At 49.3% G+C, this 13,036-nt stretch overlaps 1 protein-coding gene across 2 annotated transcripts; it reads left to right on the top strand.

The window, feature by feature from the left end:
- The first annotated feature begins 58 nt into the window (after positions 1-58).
- On the top strand, positions 59-12,244 carry NUCB1 (nucleobindin 1). 2 transcript variants are annotated; one of them, XM_077313074.1, is made up of 13 exons: positions 59-207; positions 1,559-1,685; positions 2,242-2,349; positions 2,601-2,733; positions 2,845-2,948; positions 4,425-4,610; positions 4,705-4,795; positions 5,874-5,932; positions 7,223-7,315; positions 8,405-8,494; positions 9,612-9,782; positions 10,793-10,907; positions 11,484-12,244. In XM_077313074.1, exons 2-13 carry the CDS (start codon positions 1,578-1,580, stop codon positions 11,624-11,626), a joined length of 1,401 nt encoding a protein of 466 aa, XP_077169189.1. In that variant the 5' UTR covers positions 59-207; positions 1,559-1,577; the 3' UTR covers positions 11,627-12,244. The 2 variants fall into 2 exon arrangements, with proteins under 2 accessions (XP_077169189.1, XP_077169190.1); XM_077313075.1 differs by lacking the exon at positions 59-207 and adding an exon at positions 471-647.
- Positions 12,245-13,036: the final 792 nt, after the last annotated feature.

Genomic DNA, 13,036 nt, shown 5'->3' with positions numbered 1-13,036 from the left:
CCAATGGCGGCGCGAAGCACCTGGGAAAGGGGCGTTCCTCCCGCTCTGGAGCGGCGGCGGGGAAGGAGGCGTGGCCTCTCATGCAAAAGACGCCGTGACGCGCCCAGCAGCGCCGGGCGTGACAGGATGCGGGAGGAAAGGGGCGTGGCCTACGGAGAGGAAGTGGCGAAGGTGGGGGAACCTTCGGGTCTTCTACTGCCTAGAAAGGTAAGCCAGCAAGGCTGCGCGGGGTGGCTGGAGTGCCCGGATGATGACCCCCTGGGTTGTTTTGCTGAGTCATGGCACAGCCTTGTGGCTGCAGGGAGAAGGGAGAGGGGTTTTCTGAGCATGGAAAAAGTGCAATTTTTGTTTGACAGTAAACCATGCCAATCTTGGGTGATGGAGGGATAAGGTTTCTAGGGTAATGCGGCTCTGGGCTGTCACTTCTTCTGTTTCTAGACTATCTTGGGGCCTGCGGTTGGGTTTGGGAGAGGATACCTGCAGGGGCTCAGAGCCTTGAGATTTCTGGGGACTGGCTTTTGGGAGGGGAGCCCCTTTATGCTTTCTCAAAGCCGCCTGGCCTTGGGATTTTGGAAAGAGTCTGGACTTGACCCGGGTTGGTGGGAAGCTGGCCTGCTTTGTTCAGTTACCTTTTTTCCCCTGTAGAGGTATGTTTCTATGATAATGTGGGAGAGCCTCTTCTCCCCCCCCCCAATCCTGTTTTTGCCCTAAATAAATGCATCTCAAATGTAACACTCATGTTTTCCACAGAATTTCCACTGCTGACGTTACTCACCGTGGGGTTTCCTTCCTCCTCATTTTCTGTGATGTTCTGCATGCGTTCTGTGGTTTTGGTAGCGGGTATTCTGATGTAGATGCTGTTTTGAATGTTGGTTTATTCCAGTATTCGCACCAAGGGGCAGATGGCTTTCACCTCTCCTTTCTGTTAGCCTCCTAACCCTATGAGGTAGTTTTAGTTGAGAGAGGACTGACCCGGGGTCCTCCAGCGAACAATAACAGAATGGGGAATTCAAGCCTGCCTCTGGAATGGTAGTCTGATGCAAGTAAACCTCTACTGCAATCTTTCTCAACTTTTTTAACATTGAGAAACCCCTGAAACGTTCCTCAGGCTTTGAGAAACCCCAGAAGTGGTGCAATCGAGCTGAATACGGTTGGGAAGCAGAGCTGTGGGCATGCCCACCACTGGCTGTTTTTGGAGGAGGGAAACAGGACGCCGCTACTATATATGGTCATATCACCTGATAAATGTTTAACAAATTTAAAAAAAACATTCGCATGTAATTAACTCCCACCCATTCGGGAAGCTTTCCAAGGGTCATCAAGAAGCCCCAGGGTTTCATGAAACCCTGGTTGAAAAAGCCTGCACTAGGGTGAGCGTCTGGCCCAATCGCCTTCCTTCTGTGCCAGTCTTAGAAAGGTTCCTTTGATACGTGGAAGTGGTAAAGGCATGGTTTCTCCCTTACTCTTTGCTGTGCATGCGCAGTCTAGTCACTGGGGGCTGCTCTTAAGTGTCAGTCTGTTCCGGCAGCTCTGGAACTCTTTCTCCACCTTCTTGCAGGTGACGTGCGCACGAGGCAATGTATCTGACGTGGCTTGTAAAAGCTGCCCTTCTGGGACTGGCAACCTGCGTGCCCATTGAACGGCCCAAGGAGAAGCAAGAGGCGGAACCTCCCCCAGACCCAGCGGTAAGTGCTGGCCTCTCTACTTTCCGCACCAGCAGCTTTTAGATGCTTATGCGCATACCGACGAAGTGTGTTGGCCTGTGGGTTTGACTACTGGTGCCTGTTTTTTAAAGAGCAGCCTGATATTGGCTGGGAACTACCCTGTTGCAAGGGGAAATGGTATATAAATGCAATAAATAAATAGCAGTTATTTATTTATAAACCAGGGGCCAAGTTTGTTGCATTCAGGAATACAATGGGTGCTAGATTAGGGGGGTGGAGTGGAAGAACTCTGGATGGCCTCCCCTTCCCCCCCAAATACAGCCAGATTATAATTCTTCGCTGTATCTGGATGTGTGACACAATTTACTAATGTAACAGAATTAATTTTTGCTATATATTCTCACTTTCATGTAGGGAGTTTATAGTCTGACGAAGAGTGCTTGCCCTCGAAAGCTCACGCCTTGAATAAGTCTTGGTTGGTCTTAAAGGTGCTACTGGACTCTGATTTTATTGTGCTACTTCCGACCAACAAGGCTACCCATTTCAATCTATCCTGTCTCCTTTGTTTTCCATGCAGGACACGGGCCTGTTTTACCACCGCTACCTGCAGGAAGTCATCAACGTGCTGGAAACGGACGGGCACTTCCGAGAGAAGCTCCAATCGGCAAACGCCGAGGACATCAAGGTGACCTTTCCGTGTAGGACTTGGTGGTGTAAGCAAAATGTTGGGTGGTCAGCAAAAGGCAGCATTTCCTATAATGAAGATTTTGGGGGGAGTAGGGGGAGTGCTTGATCTTTGGTAAGGGACTCTTCTTGCCGATGCTTACATGGGGATTGGTTAGCGGCAAGCAAAACTCCCGGGAAAAACTGCAGGCTTAAAATAACTGCAGGCTTAAAATAACGTCTATCTTTTGCTCTTCCTCTCCTTTATTTCAGAGCGGGAAACTCAGCAAAGAGCTGGATTTCGTCAGCCACCACGTCCGCACCAAACTCGATGAACTGAAGCGCCAGGAAGTGTCCCGGCTAAGGATGCTTTTGAAAGCCAAGATGGAAGCCACCATGGAACACGGTGAGCCAAGAGGGGAGACTGACGTTGCTGTGTCCGATGTAACTTGCTTGTGTAAGTTACAGGTGCCGAATTGCACCTGTAGCTAGCTTTCCCGTCTCTTTTCGTTCTCAGATGGGCAGGTCGATCACCGGACTTTACTCAAGCAGTTTGAACATCTAGACCCCCAAAACCAACACACGTTTGAAGCCCGGGACTTGGAGTTGCTCATTCAGACTGTACGTCACTTCATTTCTTTCACAACAAAGTCAGCTGGGCTGTTTTGGTCTATTGTTGGCTTGCTTTAGTGCCTTGAAGGTGCAAAGGGTCAGGCTGTTTGGTCAGGCTGAAATGCACGTCTGGTTTTTCGGGAACGCCCCCCGTGTTGTGCCCTTTCTCCCATCCCTCCGTTCAGCACACCTTGAGGGGAAGGGGGGTTGGTTCCTGTGGCTGCAGAGGTGTGGAATTGTGCTGAGTGCGAGATTCCAAGCTTTGCAAGAGGAGGTGTGAGATGGCCACGGCAGATGGGATTGCTAGCTCGTCTCCTGGCTTCTCCTTGTGTTGATAGGCATGCTTGAGGAGAATTGAGCGAGGGGAGACCCCTCCTAGGCCCATGAACAATGAGAGTGCTTGTGCTCAGGAGGAGAAGCAATTTAAATGGGAAGTTCCCTTACTTCTGGCAAAATCCGTTAAGTCCAGGAGGGGAAAGGCCACGGACCCCCATCTGGAGTTCCCGCAGACCCTTGGGAGCCCTCGGGCCCCTGTTTGGGAATTCCTGATAGACAGTGGAATTGAACATGTTTTTTAAATAGAAGTTCAGAGGCTAAAGCAGGTTCAGTTTTCACTTGTTTATTTCCAGTTCTCCGAATTCGGACCAGTCATCCGGATTGCAATCCTTGTTTTGAATGACAATCTTCAGATTCTAAGAATAATAAAATGCCTCAGGAGTACAAACACAATGTTCATACTAACACCATTGCAAATAAAACTTATGCAATAATAATATTTGAGAACATGACAATGGAGTTTCCTAAGGGAACCTAAACAAAAAATCCAACATCCGCCTGTTACAATCTTGAGAGCTGCATAAACAGAATGCAATCATTACTACAAAATATGATTCATGTCGAAACCTATCAAAGTAATTTCCCGCTGACTAACAGCCTCAAATATTTCCTTAATAGTGTTTGGGGCAGTCTGTGCCGTTCTCAAGGTTGTAACAGCCAGAAGTTGTTTTTTGTTTTAGGTTATCAATCCTTTAGGAAATTCAATTGAAATATTATTACTGGGTATAAGTGTTACTTGCCACGGTATTTGCAATTATGTTTGTATGAAGGTCGGTGTTTGTACTCATTGCGTTTTTATGGTTAGAATCTGAAGAATGTTGTGATTCGAAACAAGGATTACAAACCTGATCGTCTTGCAGCTTGAGCTTCTAAGTAGATATGCAAGAGCTGCACAGAAAGCAGGGATCTGGCTAAGAGCAGCTATTCCCGTTTCTGGGGTGAGGGCAGCCATACTTGGTGGGATGTTCCCTCCTGCTCCACTTTTCTAAAAGTACAGGGGCACACAAGAATGGGGCAGGTAGGGCAGTGATCAGATTCTTCAGGATTCTCCGGGAGAGGGGAATAGGAATTTGTAGCCTAGAACAGAAGATACGGGAGCACCAAGACCTCCCCCCACCATGTCCCGTGGCCTTTGTCTCCACCCCCCAGGCTACTAAGCACCTGGAAAACTTCGATGCGGACCACCACAATGAGTTTAAGCGCTACGAGATGATGAAGGAGCACGAACGCCGGGAGTATCTGAAGTCTCTGGATGAGGAGAAGCGGCGCGAGGAGGAGGCCCGTTTCGAGGAGCTCAAGAAGAAGCACAAGGAGCACCCCAAAGTCAATGCCCCAGTAGGGAGAAACCTCTGAGTTGGTTCTTAGATTTTAGACTGGGAAATGTGGCCGATTCTTTTGCCTTGACCGCTGTGCATGTAATCTCATGCAGGGAAGTGAAGACCAGCTCAAGGAAGTCTGGCAGGAGACCGACGGCTTAGACCCCAACGAGTTCAACCCCAAGACCTTCTTCAACTTGCACGGTAATTAGGGGGTGGCCGGTGGCACAGTTTAACCGTGTCTGGCTCATGCCTTTCAGTTCACTTGTGTTTCCTGCAAGGCACTCTAGGTGGCATGAATGCTCTCTCCTCTTCCTGTGTGCAATCCTGTGAGGAGCTGGGATTTGAATGCAGCTCTTGCCAGTTCTCCTATAGCTTCTCACTGCTATGCCACCCTGAGAGGAATTTTTCAAGGCTTATGATAACCTGGTTGCCTGTAATGAATGACCTCTAGGAGATAAGGGAAGTTTCTTGTTAAATTTTCCACGGGGCCCCTAGATGGGTCACGGAAGTGGTGGCCAAACTATGGCTCTCCAGAGGTCCATAAACTACAGTTCCCATGAGCCCCTGCCAACCATGGCAATCCCTGGTGGGGTTTTCAAGGCAAGAGGCTCAAGGTTGGCCTGCCGTTGCCTACCTCCATGTCATGACTCTGAATCACATTCTAGGGAGTTGTCAGATGGGCCTGCATCTCCATCTGCTGGTCAGAGAAAGAAAATTTTGTTCGTCGCAGCCTCCAAACATCTCTTTCCTCAACAATACTTGTTTGACGCTGGCCACAGAACGGCCTTTCCTACAAAGTTCAACCCTTCCATCAGGCTTTCTCAGCCTGATGGGTTTCTTGATGGCCTTGGAGAGGTTTCCCGAATGGGTGGGAGTTATCGATTTTTTAATATATTTTAAAAGTTTGTTAAACGTTTTTCAGGCCACCATCTATGGTCATGTTGACCTGCCCACCACCTTCCAAAATGGCCAATGATGGGCCTGGAGGGGGTGGGAGGGGAGGGGCCCCGTGTGGGTGTGTCCGCAACTCGGCTTTTGAATCATATTCTGCACAATTGGCCAGTTCTGGGGTTTCTCAAAGCCTGAAGAATGTTTCAGGGGTTTCTCAATGGTGAAAAAAGTTCTCATCCTTGAGTCAGAGTCTGGAGGCCAGTGCTTACCCCCCTTCTGTTGCATATTGGGGAATTGAGGCATGGAAAGCCTACGGCTTGCCTGAAGTTGCCTGGGCTGTTCCTGTAACTCAGGTCTCCCTCGTTTTATTTCCTCCTCCTGTTTCCAGACACCAACAGCGATGGGGTTTTAGACGAGCAGGAGTTGGAGGCTCTTTTCACCAAGGAGGTGAGTTCTTGGCCAAGTCTTCACTGGCATGTTTAACTGCTCTTCCATCCCAAAACACTGCAGGAAAAAATCACAGAATCATAGAGTTGGAAGGGGGCCACATAGGCCAATCTAGCCCAACCCCCTGCTCAATGCAGGATCAGCCCAAAGCATCCTAAAGCATCCAAGAAAAGTGTGTATCCAACCTTTGCTTGAAGACTGCCAGTGAGGGGGAGCTCACCACCTCCTTAGGCAGCCTATTCCACTGCTGAACTACTCTGACTGTGAAAAATTGTTTCCTGATTTTAAAAAATCAGCTTGGCAGAGAGGAGGCCAGGGCGATGGAAGCTCTGGAACTTTCTCTCCAGGGCGATTCTTCCGTTGCCATCTTTCGCCAAGCAGCGAAGACCGTTCTGCTTCACTTGACATTCCCTCAGTGATCCCTCCTCCCTGACCAGTCTTTTAATTGCCAGGTTTTTTTTGTCTTCGTATGTATTTTAACTCAGTTTTTAATTTGTTTTAATAGCGTGTGTGGTTGTGATGGCCCATGGCTAATGCAATAAAACTTTTTACAATTAATAATGCGCGTCAAAAGGGGAGGAGGACTGATTGGAATAATTTTAAACTGTGTTTTATTTTAATATGTGCTTTGTATGGTTAGCCATCTTTGTGGCCCTCCTGAGGGCAGAAAGGCAGGATATAAACTTCTGAAAATAACTTCTCGATGGAACAAGTTCCAGTGTGTAGCCAGTGCTTTGGATTGAGGAGACTTTAGGCGTACACGTGCTCCCTGTGCTATGGCGTGGTTCAGCTTGAGACAGAGGCCCTTGGTGCTACAGGTCATGTTTGGCTGCATTCCGATACTACATGAAGCTCAAGTGACACAGCTTCTTGACAGACCCTGCCTTGAGCCGAGGCAGATGCAGGAATCTCGATTTCAAACCAACTCCAGTGGTGATGTACAAACTGCAAGTGTGTGGGGGCTAACTGGAGATGATTTTTCCTTCTGCAACTCTGGATTAAACCCTGCTAGCTAGTTGTTTTAAACCAGGGTGTATCTTTTTTTGTCTTCATTGTGCTCTGGATCAAAAGGAGATGAGAGGAGCAGAGCACTAATTTCATGGATGCAAGAGGCCTTGTGCGTGGGCTTGGCCATGAGCATCAGCCCTGCCTTGGTCATCTTTCCTCAAGCCACGAAGCGCCGTTTCCCCATTAACAGGAGTGGCCCTCTGCCCTTGCAATGGCTTTGAGATAGCAAAGGGCTGTATGTCTTGGGATCTGACCCCCTGTCTCCTCCTTCCCGCCTTGCAGCTGGAGAAAGTATACGATCCCCGTAACGAGGAAGATGACATGCTGGAAATGGAAGAAGAGAGGCTGCGCATGCGTGAGCATGTCATGAGAAACGTAAGCCAAGGGGACTGTCAGTGGTGGTGGTGGGGAACGGCACAGCTTCTCTTTGCGCGATTGGCTTAGGAGGGGTAGATGCAGGTGGGGGCTCTGTGTTTACTTTTGAGCGGTGGTGACAGCAGCGGCCCAAGAGCTGGTGTTTTGTCCTGGGCTTTGCGTCTGCCTGAACTTAGAATTAATAGAGTTGGAATGGACCTCCTTGGTCATCTAGTCCAACCCCCTGCACTATGCAGGACACTTCCAACCCTATCGCTCCTCCACTGTCACCTGCCACTCCCTTGAGCCTTCACAGAATCAGCCTCTCCAGCCTCTGTTTAAAAATTTCCCCAGAGAGCTCCCCAGGGGCAATGAGACCTTTCCCAGAAGTTTGGATGGCTGCTGATATTGCTAGGTGTCACTGGAGCCTGCTTCCCCTGTTGTTCTGCAGTCCTAATTTCTTTCGCCACAATCGAAATGGTAAACAATTGATTTTTTTTGTTTTACAAAATATCATATGTATAATTTAATAATACAATATTAAGTGGTAAAATATAATGTAGATCTATGATTCAGCATATAAATACCTAAGCCTGATATAAAGGCAAATATCCAATCATATAAATACAGATTAAGGGGTACAAATTATCTCCATATGCACGAACCAATACAGAATCATAGAGTTGGAAGGGACCTCCAGAACGATCAAATGCCTTTTGGCACAGAGGCAAATTGCAGAATTACAAGTTAATACAATGCTCGGAACAGAATAGCCCCCCCCCCCCGGACTTAATAGAGATATTGGTTTCTTTTTTAAAATAATAAATGTATTTAAAATTCAAGCATGCATACCAAAGTTCATGCATAGGTGAACGATCGATTGATTGATGGGCTGGCTCCCGTATCTTAGTTCTGCGTCCACTTCTCTGAAGGGGTGTGTCACCACTTCCAGGTTTCTTAGAAGCCTGAAAAATGTCAGGGTTTTTCCATGGCCAAAAGGTTGAAAAAGGCTGGCATAAGCTTTCGAAGAGTCAAAGCTTAGTTTGTCAGACACGAGCCAGAAGGAGCTTTTGGCAGGTGGGGGCATCACGTGACTTCTCTCCCTTGCAGGTGGATCTAAACCGGGACAGGCTGGTGAACCTGGACGAGTTTCTAAAATCTACACAGAAGAAGGAATTTAACGAAGCCGATGGCTGGAAGGTGCGTGAAGGGCTCAAAGGCACAGTTCACGGGTGGAGAAAGCACATGGCTGGCAGCTGCCAGTTCCCTGCTTGAGTCCTGCCACAAGCTCGCCACTAGGCCACAGGGATAAGAGGAACTACTTATTTTATTTATTCTTCGGCTTATATAACCTCCTTCCCCCACTGTCCTCAGGCAGGCTTGGGGTGGTTTGCAGCCATGGATTGAAACAATTCATCAGCAATTTAAAACATCATAAAAAGCTCAAAACCACCCCTCCACTCTCCAGCCAGCTTCAGTCTGGCCTGCAGAATTCGTTGTAGGCAACTAACACGTAGGAAGCAAAAATAGGAGGGGGAGGGAAAGAACCATTACTGGCGACGTGTTTTCTCTGGCGCCTCAGTGAGTCATTAGAGCAGAGTGTATCTTTCTTGGACACCAGAGGTTGGGCGTGGTCAGCCAAATTTAATCCAATTTGGCTTAAATATTCCAGGACTTGGGGATTCAAGCACGTGTTCCTGCCTCTGGGCGATTTTTTTTTTCTCACCCTGGTCTGACTTCTCTGCTACAATGCAGGAGTTCTTGTGTTGTCTGGGTCTTGCAATTCACCCTGGTTCAAGGGTAAATCGCAGTATCCCAAGCAAATGATGGGTTAATGTTCATCTAAAGCAGGGGTAGTCAAACTGCGGCCCTCCAGATGTCCATGGACTACAATTCCCAGAAGCCCCTGCCAGCAAATGCTGGCAGGGGCTTCTGGGAATTGTAGTCCATGGACATCTGGAGGGCCGCAGTTTGACTACCCCTGATCAAAAGCTTCAGGGGTCGAACCTTACACAATTACTATGGAGGTTTCTGACACCTAAGCCATTGGTACCTTGCCAGTGCTTTTGGGGTCCCTTTAGAAACAACATCTTTGGGGAAAAAAATAGCCAAATTAGCAGAAGACGAGTAGGAGTTCAACATTGCTCAGCCATTAATGTTTCTGTTCAGCTCTTGCATTTCCGTTAAGCTCTTGCATTTCCCTAAGCGTTGGGCTAGGAATATGTGATACGTATCTGGATGAAATACTAGAGGAAAGATGGATGAACGGTCATGAGCCTCTGGCCCATCCGGCTCCTTTTCCGTCTCCTCCGTCCAGACGGTGGAAGAAACGCAGGTCTATTCCGAGGCGGAGCTCCAGCGCTTTGAGGCGGAGCTAGCGGCCCAGGAGGCGGAGCTCGGCCGGCGTGCCGAGCAGCTCCGGCGACAGCACGAAGAACTTCAGCAGCGGCAGGTGCAGCTGGACGCTCAAAAGAAGGAGTATCAACAGGTAAGGCGCATCAGGCAGGATACTCTCCTCTAGTGGTGAGTGCCAGAAGGGAAGCATTTATTTATTTATTATATTTCTATGCCATCCTCCCCTGAGGCTCAGGGCGCTCTAGTGTGCTTTTTACGCCTGGCCGTCTGATTCTCCTGAAACGGGTGAGGGATAATGGATTGTTGAAGACCACAGACAGGGCTGGATGATTTATTTAGTTATTTATTTGGATTTTTAGACCGCCTTTCCCTACGGCTCTGGGCGGTTTACATCAAACGTATAGAACAGGGGTAGTCAAACTGCGGCCCTCCAGATGTCCATGGACTACAATTCCCAGGAGCCCCTGCCAGCGAATGCTGGCAGGGGCTCCTGGGAATTGTAGTCCATGGACATCTGGAGGGCCGCAGTTTGACTACCCCTGGTATAGAACATTTACATAGAACATTTACACAATCTTTTGTCGGCAGTCACTTCTGGATATTGCCATCCTGGCATGTCGAATCTCTGGCATCGTCATGCATTCAGACTCTTACAGATGTGAGGTTTGCTAGACACACACAGCCCCCCAACCCAAAAATCGTTAATCGATAGACACACAAAAGCCCTGATCCCGGTAGTCCATTCCGGTCAGATCTCAGAAGCTAAGCAGGCTAGTATTTGGATGGGAGACCTCCAAGGAAGCCCAGGGACATGATGCAGAGCCAGGCAGTGGCGAACCACCCCTGAATGTCTCTTGACTTCAATCTCCGTCTCCCTCCCCCAGCGTTGCCATAAATCAGCTATGCCTTAATGGCACCTGGTTGGGTCGTATTTTCCTGCAGCAATTTTACGCCAAGGTGCCAGGGATTGAAGCCGGAGCCACCGGCATGCCCCGCGGGCGCTCTGCCATCGTCCCACAGCCTCTCAAGGAGTTCCCAGGGTGAAATTCGAAGGCGCCACCATATCAGGCGGCTGGGAAGCGAGATGGGGAGAGCTTCTGGTTTCCTGTCCTTTTCGGCATTTTAACGTGATATTTCTTCCAGGCCGTGCTCCAAATGGAACAGAGGAAATCCCAGCCGCAGGCGGAGCAGGGGCACCCCGCAGGGCCGGGGGGTGAGCTGAAGTTTCAGGCCCAGCCTCCCCACGCGGCCCCAGCAGGTGAGAGCCAGAAAGAGCCTTCTTTTCGGTAGATTTCAGCCTCAGCCCAAAGAGTTGGGCAAACGCCTGTGCTCTGCCAATGTGGAAGCAACGCTTTCACATATACTTTCTTTAAGTGTGACCTTTATGAGGATGCAAACTACCCCAGCTCTTCTAGAGCTTGGTGTAGTGCCTAAGAATGGCAGCCTCTAATCTGGAGAGGGCTTGGCTCCCCACTCTTCCACATGCAGCCCTCTGGGTGACCTTGGGCGACTTCGGGTCAGTCACGATCCTCTTGGAGCTGTTCTCGCAGAGCAGTCGTGTCAGAACTCCCTCAGCCCCACCTGCCTCACAGGGTGTTTGTTGCGGGGAGAGGAAGGGAAAGGGATTGTATGCCGCTTTGAGACTCCTCTGTGTAGTGCAAAGCGGAGTATAAAAGCCACTTGGCAGGAGGGTGGCTGCTGCATTGGGGGTGCGAGCCAGTTCAAATGCCCCGTTAGGGGCAGAGTGGAGTTCCTGGATCAGATTGCGTGAATGTGAACACTAGACATATAGTACTGCAGCAGCAACATGAACCCTTTTGCCTTCTTTTTGCAGACCAAGCCGTTCACCCCGATGCCCACCCAGGAGTGCCGGAACACGCTGCTCCTCAGAACCAAGCAGAGCCTCCTCAGGCCCCACAACAGCCTCAGGCCCCACAACAGCCTCAGGCCCCACAACATAAAGTCGAGGTCCAATAGAACCACTGGGGCAGGAAGGGAGCAGAGCCCTTGCTGTTTACGGAGTGCAGGCTTGGGGAGGAATTAAAAACGTGCCTCTCCCTTCCCTCCCCGCACCTGCAGTCTGAAGTGGTACAGTCCGTTTTGACTCCTCGGAATTCCGTCACCTTGTTTTTCTGCAATACGCAGCTGAGGAAGGGAGAGTGATGGGAGGAGCTTATTTAAAAATCCCCCACCCCTTTTGCTCGTCAGAGTTCTCGGTTCCTCCAGCCGAAGTAGACTGATGGAGCCTGGAAAGGGGGCTCTAATGAGGGGGGTGGGGGTGGAGGGGCTTGCTGTTTAGGAGGGAGAGGCCCGTGGGAGATGGGATGAGGAGCTGAAGACTGTGCCCTAAACACTGACTTTGGGTTCTGATGCCTCTTAGGAAATACAATTGGGAGGGGGGTTTCATGATGTTACTATTCAGTGTTCACGGCTGTGCCCCTTCCTCCTCCCCTGACTTCGGCTGCTGTATAACGGAATTGCAGTGTTGCGCCTTTGAAAAAGCAGAGCTGCGGAAGCTCTGGAATTTGGCTGTGGTTTTTGAAATGACTAGTTTCTTTGATTTAATAAAGCTGTTGTGACACCCCCCCCCCTCCACACACTTGGTGTCCTTTTCTGTATGGTTTCCCACTAGCTTCCCTTCTGTGATGGAGTGACCGTCATGGTCTCCCTCTGTGAGGGGTGGTCAAACTGGCTCTCCAGATGTCCATGGACTACAATTCCCATGAGCCCCTGCCTGCATAATGCATGGGAATTGTAGTCCATGGACATCTGTAGAAGTCACAATTTGGCCATCCCTTAGAGAAAAGGAGATTGTTTCAGGCTGACCTTTGTACAGAGTAAGAGACAGAAGTGCATGCCTGAGATGGGGGACATGAGACTGGCCATCGACCCCATCCCACCCCCTCCTAATTTAAATGCTAAAAATCATACCTATTTCTGGTTTCCCTCCCCTGAGGGGGCCGGGATGAAATAAGAGAATGTTCTGAAACACAATCTGCCAGGTAGGAAACGGGTCACATTTTGTAGTAAAAACCCCACAAATCCAACTTGTTCTGGCAGGCATCTCAGTGTTTCAGATAATTGCAAATTTCAGATAAGACCAATATACTATTAACCAGTTCAATTTAGGGGAGGGGGAAAATATTGGGGCCAGTTTTACATGCAAGCTTCTAAATTTCACAGCTTCTTTGGTATCGGTAATATTTGCGGATGGGGACTGGGGAAGGGGATCTTGTTGGCATTGGTGTCATAATAGTGTCCTAGGTGTTTTCACTCGTCACCCGTGCTTTTTTGTAGTGTTGTGTCTTGACCTTAAAATTGACACACAGCAGGCCCTAAAGCCTAACACCCAGTCTAAATGGAGACTGCTTGAGAACCTTTTGAGGT

Source organism: Paroedura picta, chromosome 16, assembly GCF_049243985.1.
Source record: "Paroedura picta isolate Pp20150507F chromosome 16, Ppicta_v3.0, whole genome shotgun sequence".
Lineage (NCBI taxonomy): Eukaryota > Metazoa > Chordata > Lepidosauria > Squamata > Gekkonidae > Paroedura > Paroedura picta.
The sequence above is the reverse complement of the archived record's forward strand: the minus strand, read 5'-3'. Positions and strand labels throughout refer to the sequence as shown.

Excerpts from the sequence above, each read along its gene's own strand:
- NUCB1 (XM_077313074.1), top strand. The coding sequence starts at position 1,578 with ATGTATCTGACGTGGCTTGTAAAAGCTGCCCTTCTGGGACTGGCAACC. Across the intron at positions 4,611-4,704 it reads ACCCCAAAGTCAATGCCCCA|GGAAGTGAAGACCAGCTCAA; the intron begins GTAGGGAGAAAC and ends AATCTCATGCAG. Across the intron at positions 7,316-8,404 it reads GTGAGCATGTCATGAGAAAC|GTGGATCTAAACCGGGACAG; the intron begins GTAAGCCAAGGG and ends TCTCCCTTGCAG.